This window comes from Mercenaria mercenaria, chromosome 7 (assembly GCF_021730395.1).
Source record: "Mercenaria mercenaria strain notata chromosome 7, MADL_Memer_1, whole genome shotgun sequence".
Taxonomy (NCBI): domain Eukaryota; kingdom Metazoa; phylum Mollusca; class Bivalvia; order Venerida; family Veneridae; genus Mercenaria; species Mercenaria mercenaria.
In genome coordinates, this window is record NC_069367.1 from 69993877 (window position 1) to 70007920 (window position 14044).

General features: G+C 34.4%; 1 protein-coding gene across 1 annotated transcript; it reads right to left on the bottom strand.

Moving 5' to 3' along the window:
• Positions 1-281: 281 nt before the first annotated feature.
• On the bottom strand, positions 282-12417 carry LOC123553967 (monocarboxylate transporter 14-like). Its single transcript, XM_045343758.2, has 7 exons — positions 11432-12417; positions 9884-10027; positions 7359-7460; positions 5909-6469; positions 3215-3394; positions 2154-2279; positions 282-1403 (listed from the first exon to the last, which is right to left on the bottom strand). Exons 1-7 carry the CDS (start codon positions 11643-11645, stop codon positions 1279-1281), a joined length of 1452 nt encoding a protein of 483 aa, XP_045199693.2. The 5' UTR covers positions 11646-12417; the 3' UTR covers positions 282-1278.
• Between the last annotated feature and the right edge of the window lie 1627 nt (positions 12418-14044).

Genomic DNA, 14044 nt, shown 5'->3' on the forward strand with positions numbered 1-14044 from the left:
GACGTAGCGTCAAACAAGCTTTGATATATTTTGACAACTTTTCACACGTTATTTAGATGTAAATAGTAAGCCTTTTGTCAGATGTTATTTTAACTGCCCTTCAGAATGAGCTTTTTATTAAAAGCATGGTTATGATATAGCACTGCATTTAGTACACATATAGGACATTGTGCTACTAGCATGTACAGGTTAATCAATGTTTTAGTTTATTTGGCTGTGCTGAACAGAAATACACGTTAGCATAATTTTCAATTGTGAATTAGGAAAACGCAAAAAACAGATCGTAACAGAACTTTATTATACAGTAACATTGAATTGATCACATATCATAACAGACCAGGAATAACAATAACAACATTGAGTCCAAGTACTGAATAAAGGATATCTTAAATGTGGTAAAAAAGAGCAATGTTTGCTAAGTCAATGGAACATAGCTCTAAATGCAGATCCTTTCTGGAAGATAATACAAATACAACCTGATTAAAGTTTTATGGAGATTTATGTTTACTTTCTGTCTAAATAAGGTGGAACTGATGTAGGAGTGCCATCAAAGTGGAACTAGATCCTTAAACCTGGCAGAGATTTTATTTAATATCTGAATGTCATTAGGACTCGCAAAGTTATGAAAATCATGTTCAAAAACAGTAAAATTGCAGTAAACCCTGCCGTAATCACTTTGAAAACAATTGACAAAAATGTCTAAATATACATATTTCTATGTATTATATAAAATACGCTTAAGGAAATTCAAAAACCAATACAGTCTTGTAAAACCTTTTTCGCTTTCTTAAGCTTTTTAGTAGACATAACATATTTCTTAAATATTAAGAATAAGAAACAAGGAAATGACATCGGCGCGCCAAACGAACGTCGACATTTAGACCCTACAATTGATGAATACAGCAACATTTGTGTTTAGACGATATGAAATCAAAATCAAAGATCTAATAATAAGAATAATCGCGGTCCAAGACGCAGCCTCTCCAAACAAAGTCGTACAGCAGTGTATGTATATATACACGATAGACAACAAGGACATCAAAACAGTACATTATGGAACACAGTGAGGTACCGCATTGACAAGATCAATGGCAATAACACCACTCTTTATCTGTTAACCGGTTAATTGCGCATGGAACTCATTCTTGACAATGTTCGAAATTTACAGGATAGTGTAAAAGGTATCCAGGCCAGTGAATCTCTTACACATGTAAAGAGCTAAAACCATCGGCGTCCTGTTTAAATGTCATGGCATCTTTCCATATTGAAAAGTAATCTTTATCTTTTTCGTTTAGCATTTACCATGCATTTAGGAATAAAAAGCAGAAGTCCACCGACCACAAACTCTATCCCGGCAACCAAAAATGTAGTATCATAAGTTCCTGTCATGTCAAAGAGCCAACCTGAAAAGTAAGACAGTAACTTTATAAAGATTGGTCGACATGTTTTAATTGATTCCGGAGAAGGAAATCGAACGAGGTTACAAAGAACGTACTCATAAATGTTTCATACGGGTTTACTTGGTATACAAATTTTCATTCTCTCTGTCTTTTCTTTGTTCGTTGAACCAATGCTTGTACATATTTCTGTTACAGATGTGGCTGATAGATTCGCTACTGACATACATTTATATATTTCTTGTACTCATTAGTAGTAGAGAACAACGTACAATGTACATGCTACCGGTATACACCGGTCAGAAGCAGGGAGGGACAAGTTATAATATATGTAACGACTGGTACGGGGATGAAAGAATCTTCTCAATGTAAAATAATATTTACGTGAGCCTCATCAACACAGTCATTTACGCAGTTTTAATACGATTGTTCTACAATAGGAAATGATATCATTTTGGCAAGAAAAAAAAACAACAACATTTAATGCGCTTAAGGATCCTAATAAACTCAATCTCAATCAACGCTATTGATTACATTACCACTATAATACTAATATAAAGCCTTGAATGCTAAAATAAAAAAAAAAACAAAGGAGGGGTGGGAAAAGAATTAATTGGTTGGTGTTGTGCGCGTAGAAACAAGTCAGATGCTTATTTCGCACTCCAGCTGAGTAACAACAGCAATTTTTCTTTGAATTTCAAAATGTTGAAAAAACAATAGAACGGTATTGTTGACACATAGAGAGCAACACCTTACCTCCAATAGGCGAGGCGATAGACCCGGCAAGTCCACATGCAAACAACCACAGTCCAAACGACTGAGCTATTAGGTCAGTTCCAAAAAGATCAGCAAGAACAACTGGGCATAACACCACGTATCCACCTTGAAAATTTGGTATAAAATATCCATTATCATTTTCATAATCACGACGTGTAGTATTTTACGAATTTCATTTCAAACGAAGGTCTATGTTGATTACACCTAATTACAATCCTTGAAGTACTGAGAACATGAAATACAACAATACATTTTACCATATCTGGACTACTGATTGATGCTGCCCGCCTGCTAAGCTCAGTAGGTAAGAGCGTTGGTCTACGGATCGCCGGGTCGTGAGTTCGATCCTCGGGCGGGGCGTATGTTCTTCGTGACTATTTGATAAACGACATTGTGTCTGGCATCATTAGTCCTCCACCTCTGATTCATGTGGGGAAGTTGGCAGTTACTTGCGGAGAACAGGTTTGTACTGGTACAGAATCCAGGAAAACTGGTTAGGTTAACTGCCCGCCGTTACATAACTGAAATACTGTTGAAAAATGGCGTTAATCCCAAAACAAACAAACAAAACTGATTGATACTTTCCATACAAAGATAATTTTAAAAATAACTGTTCGTTTCTTAAGTTAAAGTTACATTGATAAAAAACTGAAATAACTGCAGATAAACAGAATTTATGGGTTTAAATAGGTAATTGGGCTAAATTTACTAGAGAAGCGTCTGTATTCTGCGAATGTATCACTCATTAAAGTATAGGATATTCAAAATTCAGGACCTAAGGCATAACAGACAAAAACACATCTATTCGTCCTTAACGATAAAAGCATCATTCAGTCTTACAGTTGTTTATTGATCGGACCACGGAAAGTGTACTTCAGTCACCAAACATGTCAAGCCCAATCACATAAATAGTCTACACCCTAAATATTACAAATAATTGCACACTTCTGCACAGTTCATTTCCTAAAAAGCCTTATCAAACAATTATACAGTACCGCTATAACAAAAGGCTATTTTCACCAACATGTATGAAAACTTACCAACGAGAAATCCGTAAATACATGCATATAATAGTTTAGTTCCAAACGTCGTAAAGAGTGGTGAAACAGCTGTTGAAAGACCAGTCATTAATAAAACAATCTTGAGCATGGATAATCTGTTGATACATTTTCGGTCTGCTAGCCCTCCCAGAAGTACCCTGCCTATAGTGTTTGTAATACCTGTATTAGAAATAATAGCACTAGGTCATATAAGACGGCAGTCAAGCAATGAATAATTGTGTGCTTGTAATTTACAATTATATTTGTAAAGTAGTTTCACAATTGAGAAGGCCGATGCTAAGCAGCGTGAGTGAGTGGTGTTGCACATTTCGTTAAATCAAACCGAGTCTGCTATTTTTTGCGTGTTGAATTCTATGCTTCTAAATGTGTTATTGTGAATTATTCTAAGTCATGTCACACTTAATTGACAGAAGTTTGATAAAAATCTGATAAAAATGTTATGTTTAGACTCCCGTTTCCGAGCACAAAAGCTGGAAAGTCGCCATATGACCTATAAGTGTGTCAGTGCGACGTTAAACCCAACAACAAATGGAATAAAAATATTTGAAAATATGGGAACCTCCCTTTTAATCTCTTATAGATAAATAATCCTCTTAAGTTTTGGTAATACCGAGTGCATACGCTTTTTTTGTTATTTTATATAGAAACGAAGGTTTTTTTTGTGGCATTAAGGCCCATGTGAAGCGATTACCTTGCCAGAACATGACAGGAAGTAAATATTCATGATCCCCTGCTGAACTAGCTAATAATATTATAATGATGTTTTGCAACTTGAACAGAATGAAGAACATAATAAACATATTAAGCATACATATCAATAATAAATATTGCTGCTTAATGAAAGTATTAGCAAAACCTCCACATTTCTTAAGGTATTCTCCATTTTCTTCTTTTAACAAATGATTCTCTTTCCGTCTCACTTAATCCTTTTTTGCTCTCATGTTATTATGGTGTGTGTCTTCAAATTGATGTTATACCCCGTTAAGTACAATAAAAGGTAATAAAATTTAAACAAATCTCATCAGAAATCTGTGTTACGGTTAATCAGGGAACAGTGCATAAGATGCAGTAAAATGTTAGCTTATAGGGGTCAACCTTAGCTATACGACATAATGGGTAGGACATTTTATTCCTTTGAGTGATCTATATATCCATTCGTATAAATAAACACTGACAATTTTTATGTTACCTGGTTTGAACTGTAAAGACCTTTACAAACGTGACATTATACACCTTCTACAGATATTAAAGGTATTTGAGGATTTTAGCGAACGTGTTATGCGCCACCTTCTAGAAGTATTTTATTGGATGCACGTTGCCTTTACGTGATAATTGTACTCCGGTGGTCTGACGTCATTAATCTGGCACGTTATGGTAACGTGAATTAATGATTAACGTCTAAAAGATACTGGGCCGGGGAAGCTTTTAAAAGAACGATAAAAACTCGAACCAATCTTCTGTTTGGTAAAATCATTTGATATTGAAACGTTCTCTTTCAGTCTGGTAGTGCGGCGTGAAGTTTGTTGTTTTACCTTGGTTTAACTGTTGAATTATTCTTGCATAAAAACTACTTTTTTCACTGGCCCATGTATTAACGGGAGAAAACTCGTGTGCAAACAAGGCAATTCACGTGCTGTTAATACTGTGACATGATTTTTATTTATAAAATGCTTTCATAGGGACGTACATGTATTTCTCCGCAGATTGATATCTGGTATCTGCGTCTTGTTTCTTCTATAATAACCTTATTTGTAGCATAAAAGATGCAACCTAAAACCAAATTCACTGCCCCCAACAATGTTCGTACTCGCTTCTTCCCTTGTTTACTACCCTTTCAGAACTCAGCGTCGTTTCAATTTTTAAAGATAACTGTGAATGTTTAAGAATCGCGTGTAACTTGTGCGATTGGTTGTTTTTAGGAATCATATTTATGATTTTGGTAAGTATCAGTCGGTATGTTTTTACCTAATTTCTGGAAGAATTTATATAAACAGCTTGAAAGCTTGTCACTACGTTCGTACGCATCCGTACTCCAACTGTATCCGTACTTAATATAACTCGAATGTAAAGTTATTATTCTTGAACTTGTGCTCCAGTTCACCAAATTGTGAAGTTATATGAACAATTATTGGTAATTTCATGTTTGTAATAACGAGAGGTAAAAAAATCGTTTAAAAACCTTCAGGATGTGCTTTTGATAGTGTTGTTTATTTCTGGACCCTGGATACGGATATTTAAAACATGTTTACCGTTTCCAAGAATAACAGAATGGTAATTAAAAAATGTACCGGAATCGCCAAGTCATCACATATGAAAACAATACATTAAGTCGTCGTGTAATGTTTTTATGCAAGAACAGCGACAATACACGTTTGTTTTGTGTATTAACGTCTGCAGAAGCCCTTGGGATATGTTTGTAACCTCGACTTTCGGTCTCGGTCACAAACAATCCCGCGGGCTTCTGCAGACGTTAATACACAAAAAACGTGTATTATCCCTAAATAAACATACTTCGCGCGCATTCATTTTAAACTCTTATATTAATAAATATATTATTACAATCTTATGAGGTAACTTGTCATCAGTATTAACCAAGCTTCAGTGTAAAGTGTGTTTAGTCTATAGAAGGCAATTAATATAAATACTCGTGAAATAAATAGACCAAACACTTACCTATGGAGGACATGAGCCAAGATACATCGAGCTTAGATATTCCCTTTTCAACAGACTGGTCTGGTAAAAGATTAAAAGGAATCGTGTACGCAAGTTGCACAGTAAAATTACAAAACAAAAATGACCAAAACATAACACTTGTAAGAAGCTCTCTGTTAAAAATAAGACGAGCAAGTCTTTTCAAACATTGCATTTTTTCCTCAGTGTTATTATTCAAACTATTGCCTGTATCCGATATTTGTATATCTGATGTCCTATTTACATCAAATGTTGTTTGTTCTAAGTCTAAATTGTGATTCTTGTCTTTCGAAGAAAATAGACATGAACAACAAGTTCCTTCAGAATCTGTTTGTCTTATTTTCTTTTTATTCAGGGTGTGTTTATCTTTAACTGGAAATGTTTCCAACTCCTGTTCACCAGTGTCTTGTTTTGGAGGTAACAACAGAAGACCTAAGACAACACCTTGTAGAGCAAGTCCTCCTTGAAGCATCATAGTTCCTCTTACTCCGTATTGGTCAAGCAGGTATCTAGTAAGATGGTTCATTACAAACGTTCCTACGCCTTGAGAAAGAAAAGAAAATAGTACGTAAAACATTTAAACCGAAATTCATATCTATCATTCAAGTCTTCTTATTTATTTTTTACATTTTCTTAATTTGATGTAGATAGAAGGTAAAACACAAGGTGTGGTGAAGCCGTGTTTAGCACGGCTAATTTTCTCCACCTATAATTCGTATGGGACAGATGTAATTACTTTCACAGAATACGTTGGCACTGTCAGTGAATCAAGATACACTTGCGTCATTTCATAACCTAGATAATGTTAGAAATAGCGTTTAACCAGAATCAAAAAATAAAGGTGGTAAACAGCAATATAATAAAGTTCATGTTTTATTGGATGCAATATGACAAATAGACTTAGGATTCCCGCTTTTTACCAGTTTTTATCCTATTTAAAATATGAGAATTTGTCTAGAGAAAAAGAATAGCAATTATGTAAAATAAAATTAGTTGTCATTTAAAAATATATAGTGTTTATCTTTACCACCTACAGCATAGAGACAGATGTAACACTATTGAAAACAAGTACTTAAAAAGTAATCAGTCATGAACACACATAGTCTTTTTTCTTTTTCTTCTTTTTTTAATACGATGTTAACTCTACAGAGTTTACTCACTTTTAGCATCTTATCATGCAAAGTAGTAAAACTTTTTTGATAAACAAAACGACTTTATATGCAGACTTGAGTAGGAAATATTTGAATGTTTCGTATTTCTTTAACAAATTTGTTTTTTGTTTTATTACTTGATGGGTTTGTAGAAGTGTACAAAGAAAAATAACATGGGTAATATGTATGTATGTGTGTCATAGAATAGAAAATTAAAAAAAAAATCATGAAAAATAAAATGACGAAAAAATAACCAGACAAACAAGCACGCATATCGTTACCTGATCCACAACAAGCAATGCCATTGGCAAGAGCACGACGTTTGGTAAAATGTTGTATCACACAAACTCCTGCAGGAAGGAACATCAGACCGAGTCCAACACCTAATAGTAATCAATTAATATTGTATATTGTACAATGTATGTCGTTTATGTGCAAGTATATAGAAAACATCCATGATGTTAAATGAAATCGACATTTGACATTGCAATATTTGTTGAATCTTGGTCCTTACTTTGAGGTGGTTTTGAAATGCGCTGTAAATATTTACGATAACTCTTGTAAATTAATTAATTTGAACAAAGCCATTAGTGTGTTTATTGTTCATATAAATTCTAAGCTTCCTACAGATTTATAATATCAGTCGCGTACACACCCATATATACAATACTGTAGAGCTTGTTTTGGTATCAATGGGTCGTGGGTGCGGTTGGGGGAGGAAGAAAGCTGCATTCATGGAACACGGCTATTTCTGTTGGATGTTTATCCTTGTATTCTGAGTTAAGACATGTTATCACAGGATATTTTTAGTACATTAAATACATCAGTTATAACATTTGGGTTTAGCGCCATTTTTCAACAGCATTTCAGTCATGTAAAGGCGGGCCGTTAACCTAACCAATATTCCTAGATTCTATACCAATACTAACCTGGTCACCCCAAGTAATTGCCAACTTCCCCACATGGCTCACATGTGGATGACGAAATAAATCCTGACACAATTACTATTATCAAATCGTCATGGAGAACATAATCCTGGCCGGTGATCCGTAGGTCTGCGCTCTGCCTATTGAGCAAACCGGGTGAGTTATAACATTTGAAAGTAAAAAATATCATTAACATACTTAATAATTTTAGACAACTTCCTGCTGCGACGGAATATGAGAAAATATGTAAAAATGTTGGAATAAAAGCTATCAAACATATTCTAAGCATTAAACCAAAGTTGAAAATATTTTAATATGTTAAATGTTTTATGAACTCAGTGTTGCTATATTTTCTGCTCCTTTTGTATCATGGAGTCTATTCAATATCTATGTAATAGAGTTCCGCTTAAGCCGGTACAAGGGGACGTGAGGGGTGTTGCACTTTCTATTACCTCTCACGAACAGACTCAATCAAACCGAGTCTGCTATTATTTTGCTTGGTTGCATTCTATACTTCCAAAGGATCTTCGTACAGATTTTATTAACAAATATTGTTATTTATCAGTTATGAACCTAAATACAACTAACGAAGAAGTCTCTAAAGCTCGGGATATATTTGTTAAAGTGCTAAATAAAACAATGTAAAACTTTCATAAGACGAGAACTTAATTAAAACTAATATTGTGTGAAAAATTAATGTAAACCACAAATAAAATGTTACTTGTGACTAATTGTTGAAACGAACAATGCAGAACTCGTGAAATCCTTTATTTAAGTACAATGATAAAACGATAAAAAATAAATGCGAACAACTGTTGCGATACATGGATAAAACGAAACTATATAAAACAGTTAAAACAAGTGAATGAAGTATGAAGTCCCCCACATGGAAGGTGACTATAATTATCTGAACTGCAGTATAAACTAATGATCAATCTGATATCTGTCAGTATTGAGCTATATATACAATATAATTTTATTATAACACACAAAGTTATGGACCTAAAAAAAGAAAACAAAAGACTTATTCAAGTTATTGAGCTTTGATCTTCAAGTGTGGCCTTTGAGTTTGAGCTAGGGGTTTTGGTGTTACGCATGACACGCCGTCTCATTATGGGGATTATTTGTGCAAAAAAATCCCGCGATGGATGACAGAGTTATTGACCGGACAAGGAACATATCATGTTAATGCCATGCTAACCTTTGACATCCAAGTGCGACCTTGACCTTTATGTTTGTTTGTTTGTTTGTTTTGGGTTTAACGCCGTTTTTCAACAGTATTTCAGTTATGTAACGGCGGGCAGTTAACCTAACCAGTGTTCCTGGATTCTGTACCAGTGCAAACCTGTTCTCCGCAAGTAACTGCCAACTTCTCCACATGAATCAGCGGTGGAGGACGAATGATTTTAGACACAATGTCTTTTATCAAATTGTCACGGAGAACATACGACCTAGGCCCAGGGCTCGAACACGTGACGCCGCGAACCGTAGATCTGCGCTCTCCCTATTGAGATATGCGGGCGTGCTAGGAGCTTGAAAGTTCATGACACATCTTCTTATTATGGAGAACATTTATGCCAAGTAATGTTGAAATCCTGTGATGTATTTTTTAGCTATAGACCTGACAGGAAAAAAGTCCTGTTGACCTTTGACCTTTTAGTGTGATCTTGACCTTTGAGATAGGGGTCCGAATTTTGCGCATGACACGCCGTCATTCAATCCCAGTAATATTAAACTCTCTTGATGAATGACAGAGCAATTGACCGGACACAAAATTGCGGACAGACGAGCGGCATGACAGACGGACGGAAAAGCGCATTCCTATGGTCCACGAAACTGGCTTTCAACCAATACTGAATAGGGACTAATAATCTACCTACCTCCGAGAGAACCATATGTTATACACAGATAAAGTACGCTGGTGGCGAAAGAGCTTATCACGAACGCTGTACAGCTAATTATAGCACCAATAACAACAATAATACGACATCCATAAATGTTCGATAATGCGCCAGCCACAGGCCCTGAAACGTAATCAAATTACTCAAATGTAAAGTTCTTTTTACGAAATATTCACTTTTTAAAAATAAACCTTTTGTACAACACACAGAGAGAAAAACATGTATTAAAACACGTGTCGCAGCCATAAAATGACTCCATTTTGCAGGAAGTTGGTGTATACCTGACCTTTGTATAAACAACAATACATAGTATGCAAAAACGTTCCTTATAGTTTATGACAGCTTTCTGTCTCAATACTGTAGATGTTAATGAAAATGTTTGTTGCCACTTAAGAAATGCCTGTAAAAGGATACTTTTATGTGGTGCTGTTAAATCTCTGAACATAGACTGCATGCAAATATGAACAACAATATGACAATCATAAGGCGTGTTTATATATACAGGGTTGACTGTACTTAAACTTGTTTTTTTCACCTTCAACTTTAAACAAAATATAGTCTGTTTGGGTTGAATAACTTAAACCTTGAATATACCAGGTAGTTTATAAAAAAATAGGTTTTGCAATCTGGTTATGTAGCACAAGGATATTAAAACTGTATTTATTTTTACATATAAAGCGGGTATCCCAAGAATTGCTAATAATAATAGTGCATGTTCTGTAATGAATTAGATAAAAATGATTGATAATTATTCTATTTTACCTATAAACATAGTGAAACACTGCGACTTTGTATACAATATTTCAAGTATTTGTGACAAAAAGCATAATCGACGGAAACTACACCTAGAACTTTCATACACTGAGGGGTCAATATCTTTTTTTTTTTCGAATTTATATACATGTATTTAATATTTAATTATATTACTCAATTCTTGTTTTATGTCATAAATCAGACAGAAAGTGCAGTATATAAAATGATAAAATTTTAAAACTTTCCGTTTCTTGAAAAGAGTATAGAAGCTAACGTATTTAACTGAAGTCAGAATTCTGAACTGAGGTGCTTTGTCAAACAGTTCAGATTCAGTTTAAATATACGCATTTGAGAATTTAGAATATTTGTTGCATCTTCTTCCTAATAGCTATGATTGTTGCATGGCATACTAGCTTTTTAATTGCATCCTAAATTACAAAATTTGTAACCAATGTCACGGATAAAGATTATTCGTATGCTCGTGTTGTCATGTGAAAGGAAGTTTATCTCAGTTAAAATATCATATATGTAAGAATTAAAGGGTAAGATAAAAATTAAATTCGGTTATAAAACGGATAGAAGTTAAATAAGTTTTTGCATGTTTTCGAAATGGATAGTGCAGTTGGAAATAGTTCAGCCATCTCTCAAACATTACCTGCTGGCTAACAACCATGATGTCTGTTTATCTGTCCGTTTATTTATCGTCAGTCTTCATCTCGCTTCTATGTTTAAATCTAAAAATGATTGACATTTCTCTAAAAATCAAAGATTTACCTATGATATACATAAATCCAAACTGTATTGACCCTATCACGACTGTTGATGCTCTGTCCTGTTGAAAATATTCAAGCAGTTCCACAAACATTGTCCCAAAGGAATAAAACAATCCATCCGCGATGAAACAAACGAAAAATGTTGCTGCTACAACAACCCAGCCATATCCATACTCCTCGTGCGCTCTGTTCACCCTTCCCGAACTTTCCTCCATGGCTTTATTAAGGGTAATTCTGAATCCTAATCCTCCAGATCAAACTTCATTTGTTTTAGAAATGATTGATGTTTCGTTAAGTCCCTGCTTTCACTGGGATACGGAAACAGAGGACATTAACCCTCAATATGTTTTTGCTTCATTAATTGCAACTTGTCACGTTAACAGAGCATGCCAAAAATGTTTTTTGTCACTGATAACAGTTTTTGAAAGTTTAAAGGATATGTGCATTACGTAATATACTGTCGCTACCCGGCTGTAAATTCAATTTTTCACTTGCATACACATAATAGTCAATAAACACATAAATACAACTTGGAGTGCATTAAATCAAAACGCACTTTTCTCCTTATATCATATTACTGCATGGAATAGATCAAAATGTTACACACGTAATATTCATGAACCGTTGAATATAAAACTTTCCTTATGTCAATAATACAAATGAATTCAACGAAATGATAAATTTTCCTTATACCCAAAGTGCATATTCAACCGCAATAGATTCGGTTACCTCGTGTTTCATGCAGCAAATCAAAGCCCAATAATCTTCACATAGATATATCAGCAATCTTGTTAAACAGAAATCGTTTTTCATTTTCCAAGACTTCAAATATCCTTTGTCTTCAAACGCTTCGTAGTTCTATTATTTGCGTACATGAAAATGTCCAGAAAAAGAAATTATACAGAAATAAAAACACATTTAATCAAATACACATTAAATATGTCCACTGTTTTCTGTATCAGTGTTTTCCTCTTGAATGCATTTTATAAAAACAAATTTGAAGAATCTATTTATATCTATCATATTGTATGGAGAACAAAACAACGTTATCAAATTACTTTTCGTGCACAAATGCATTATTTTGCGCTTCCGTTTTCAATAAAGTATCGAAGATTATGTAAACATACCATACATTTATTCACACATAATATCTAAACATTTTAAAGTTGATCACATTGCCTCAAGAGAATTTTATAATAAAATTCGTGGACCACTGCACCGCAGTTCACCAATGTTAGCGCTTTGCGACCAGTAAAGTGTCAATTTTTACTGTACATTTAGCACTTGGTGAACACTGAACAGTGAAGTATGATCTGGGTCCACATTGGTCTTGAAGCCCAAACGTTGGTTTTCGCACAGAGGCGCTCAAATGTATAAAAATCGTTTAGAAGAAGGAAGAAGAGCTTTCTACAGACGCATCTGTAAAATCGCATTTTCTAACACATAATGCTTGTCAATTTCCTTGATAAATAGGCATAATTCATTTTCAAAACATGGTGGGATTCAGAGTGCGATTAGGAGGAGGACACTCTTGATTCTTGCCGTAGTAGTTGCAACATGACTATATATGAAGACGTGAAAACATAATGTCAAATCATCCAGTCGAGTGTGTGACCATCAAACTTTAATTATCGTACCTTGTCCAGAAAGTAGAATACGTTATTTTACTATAATGTTCAGATGTAATCCTGATCTGGCATACGTAGGACAGGTTATCTAAGGCATGAGAATTGTGAATCAATGTCGTCAAAGAAAGAAATCTGTTTCTTGCCGCTAAGGATATCCGTAAAATGAAAGCAATATTGTAAATGCAATGATTGTGAAGCAGTTTTGCAACAATTTGTTAAGGATTTCAAGTTTTCGTCCAAATGTCTATTTTTAAACTCCGCAGTGGTGTTTTTGCGTCTAACCTCCCAAGACTGTCCTCCACTGTATTCATTCGTTTGTGTGTTTTGTCCTCCTCGTTGTCTATATGTTTTACTTTGTCTATGTTCGTTGTGTATATTTTATTCATTATGCATACACTGCGCGATCTTGGAACGTAACTATCCTTATTTGATATTTGTCTTGTTTCTGTCCTGGAATGTTTAACCTGAATTACAGAGCATTTTTTGCATATGTACTAGCTGGCTTTTCGAAAGTACAAATATTTTATTTTATCCCATTCCCATTTTTTATCTATGTGTGCAACTTCTTAACTTCTTAAAAAAACTCGCGTATCAAAGCTTCTTTTTCAGACAGAACCGCCAGTAAAGCCACAGTCTGATAAACAATTTGTATGAAATTGTGTACGGATGATAATATTTAGAATTTGGTGGATACGAATGTCGACGAGACGTAAAGGCAAAGATATCTAAAAGTTATAAAGAAGTAAAACATGCATTCAGTAGACTGAAAAAGACTAAAATGCAAATATAAAGTACATGTACATTACAACATAACAACAACGACAAAATGATGTCGCTATATCATGTATTTCATATCGAGGGATTAGAGGGAGAGAATTCTATCTGCTTATTTATTCATGTGTATCTAGGTTGTTTATATAGCTCTCATCTCCATATGAGGTATAAATATAAATATTTAATACACACCAACCTTGTACTAATTGTGC

What these genes read in the sequence shown, in the direction of transcription:
- LOC123553967 (XM_045343758.2), bottom strand. Translation starts at nt 11,645, where the DNA reads ATGGAGGAAAGTTCGGGAAGGGTGAACAGAGCGCACGAGGAGTATGGA. An exon ending in CATTGCTTGTTGTGGATCAG is followed by an intron (nt 6,470 to 7,358) that starts GTAACGATATGC and finishes TTCTTTCTCAAG; the next exon opens with GCGTAGGAACGTTTGTAATG. An exon ending in TATTTACGGATTTCTCGTTG is followed by an intron (nt 2,280 to 3,214) that starts GTAAGTTTTCAT and finishes CAAATTTTCAAG; the next exon opens with GTGGATACGTGGTGTTATGC.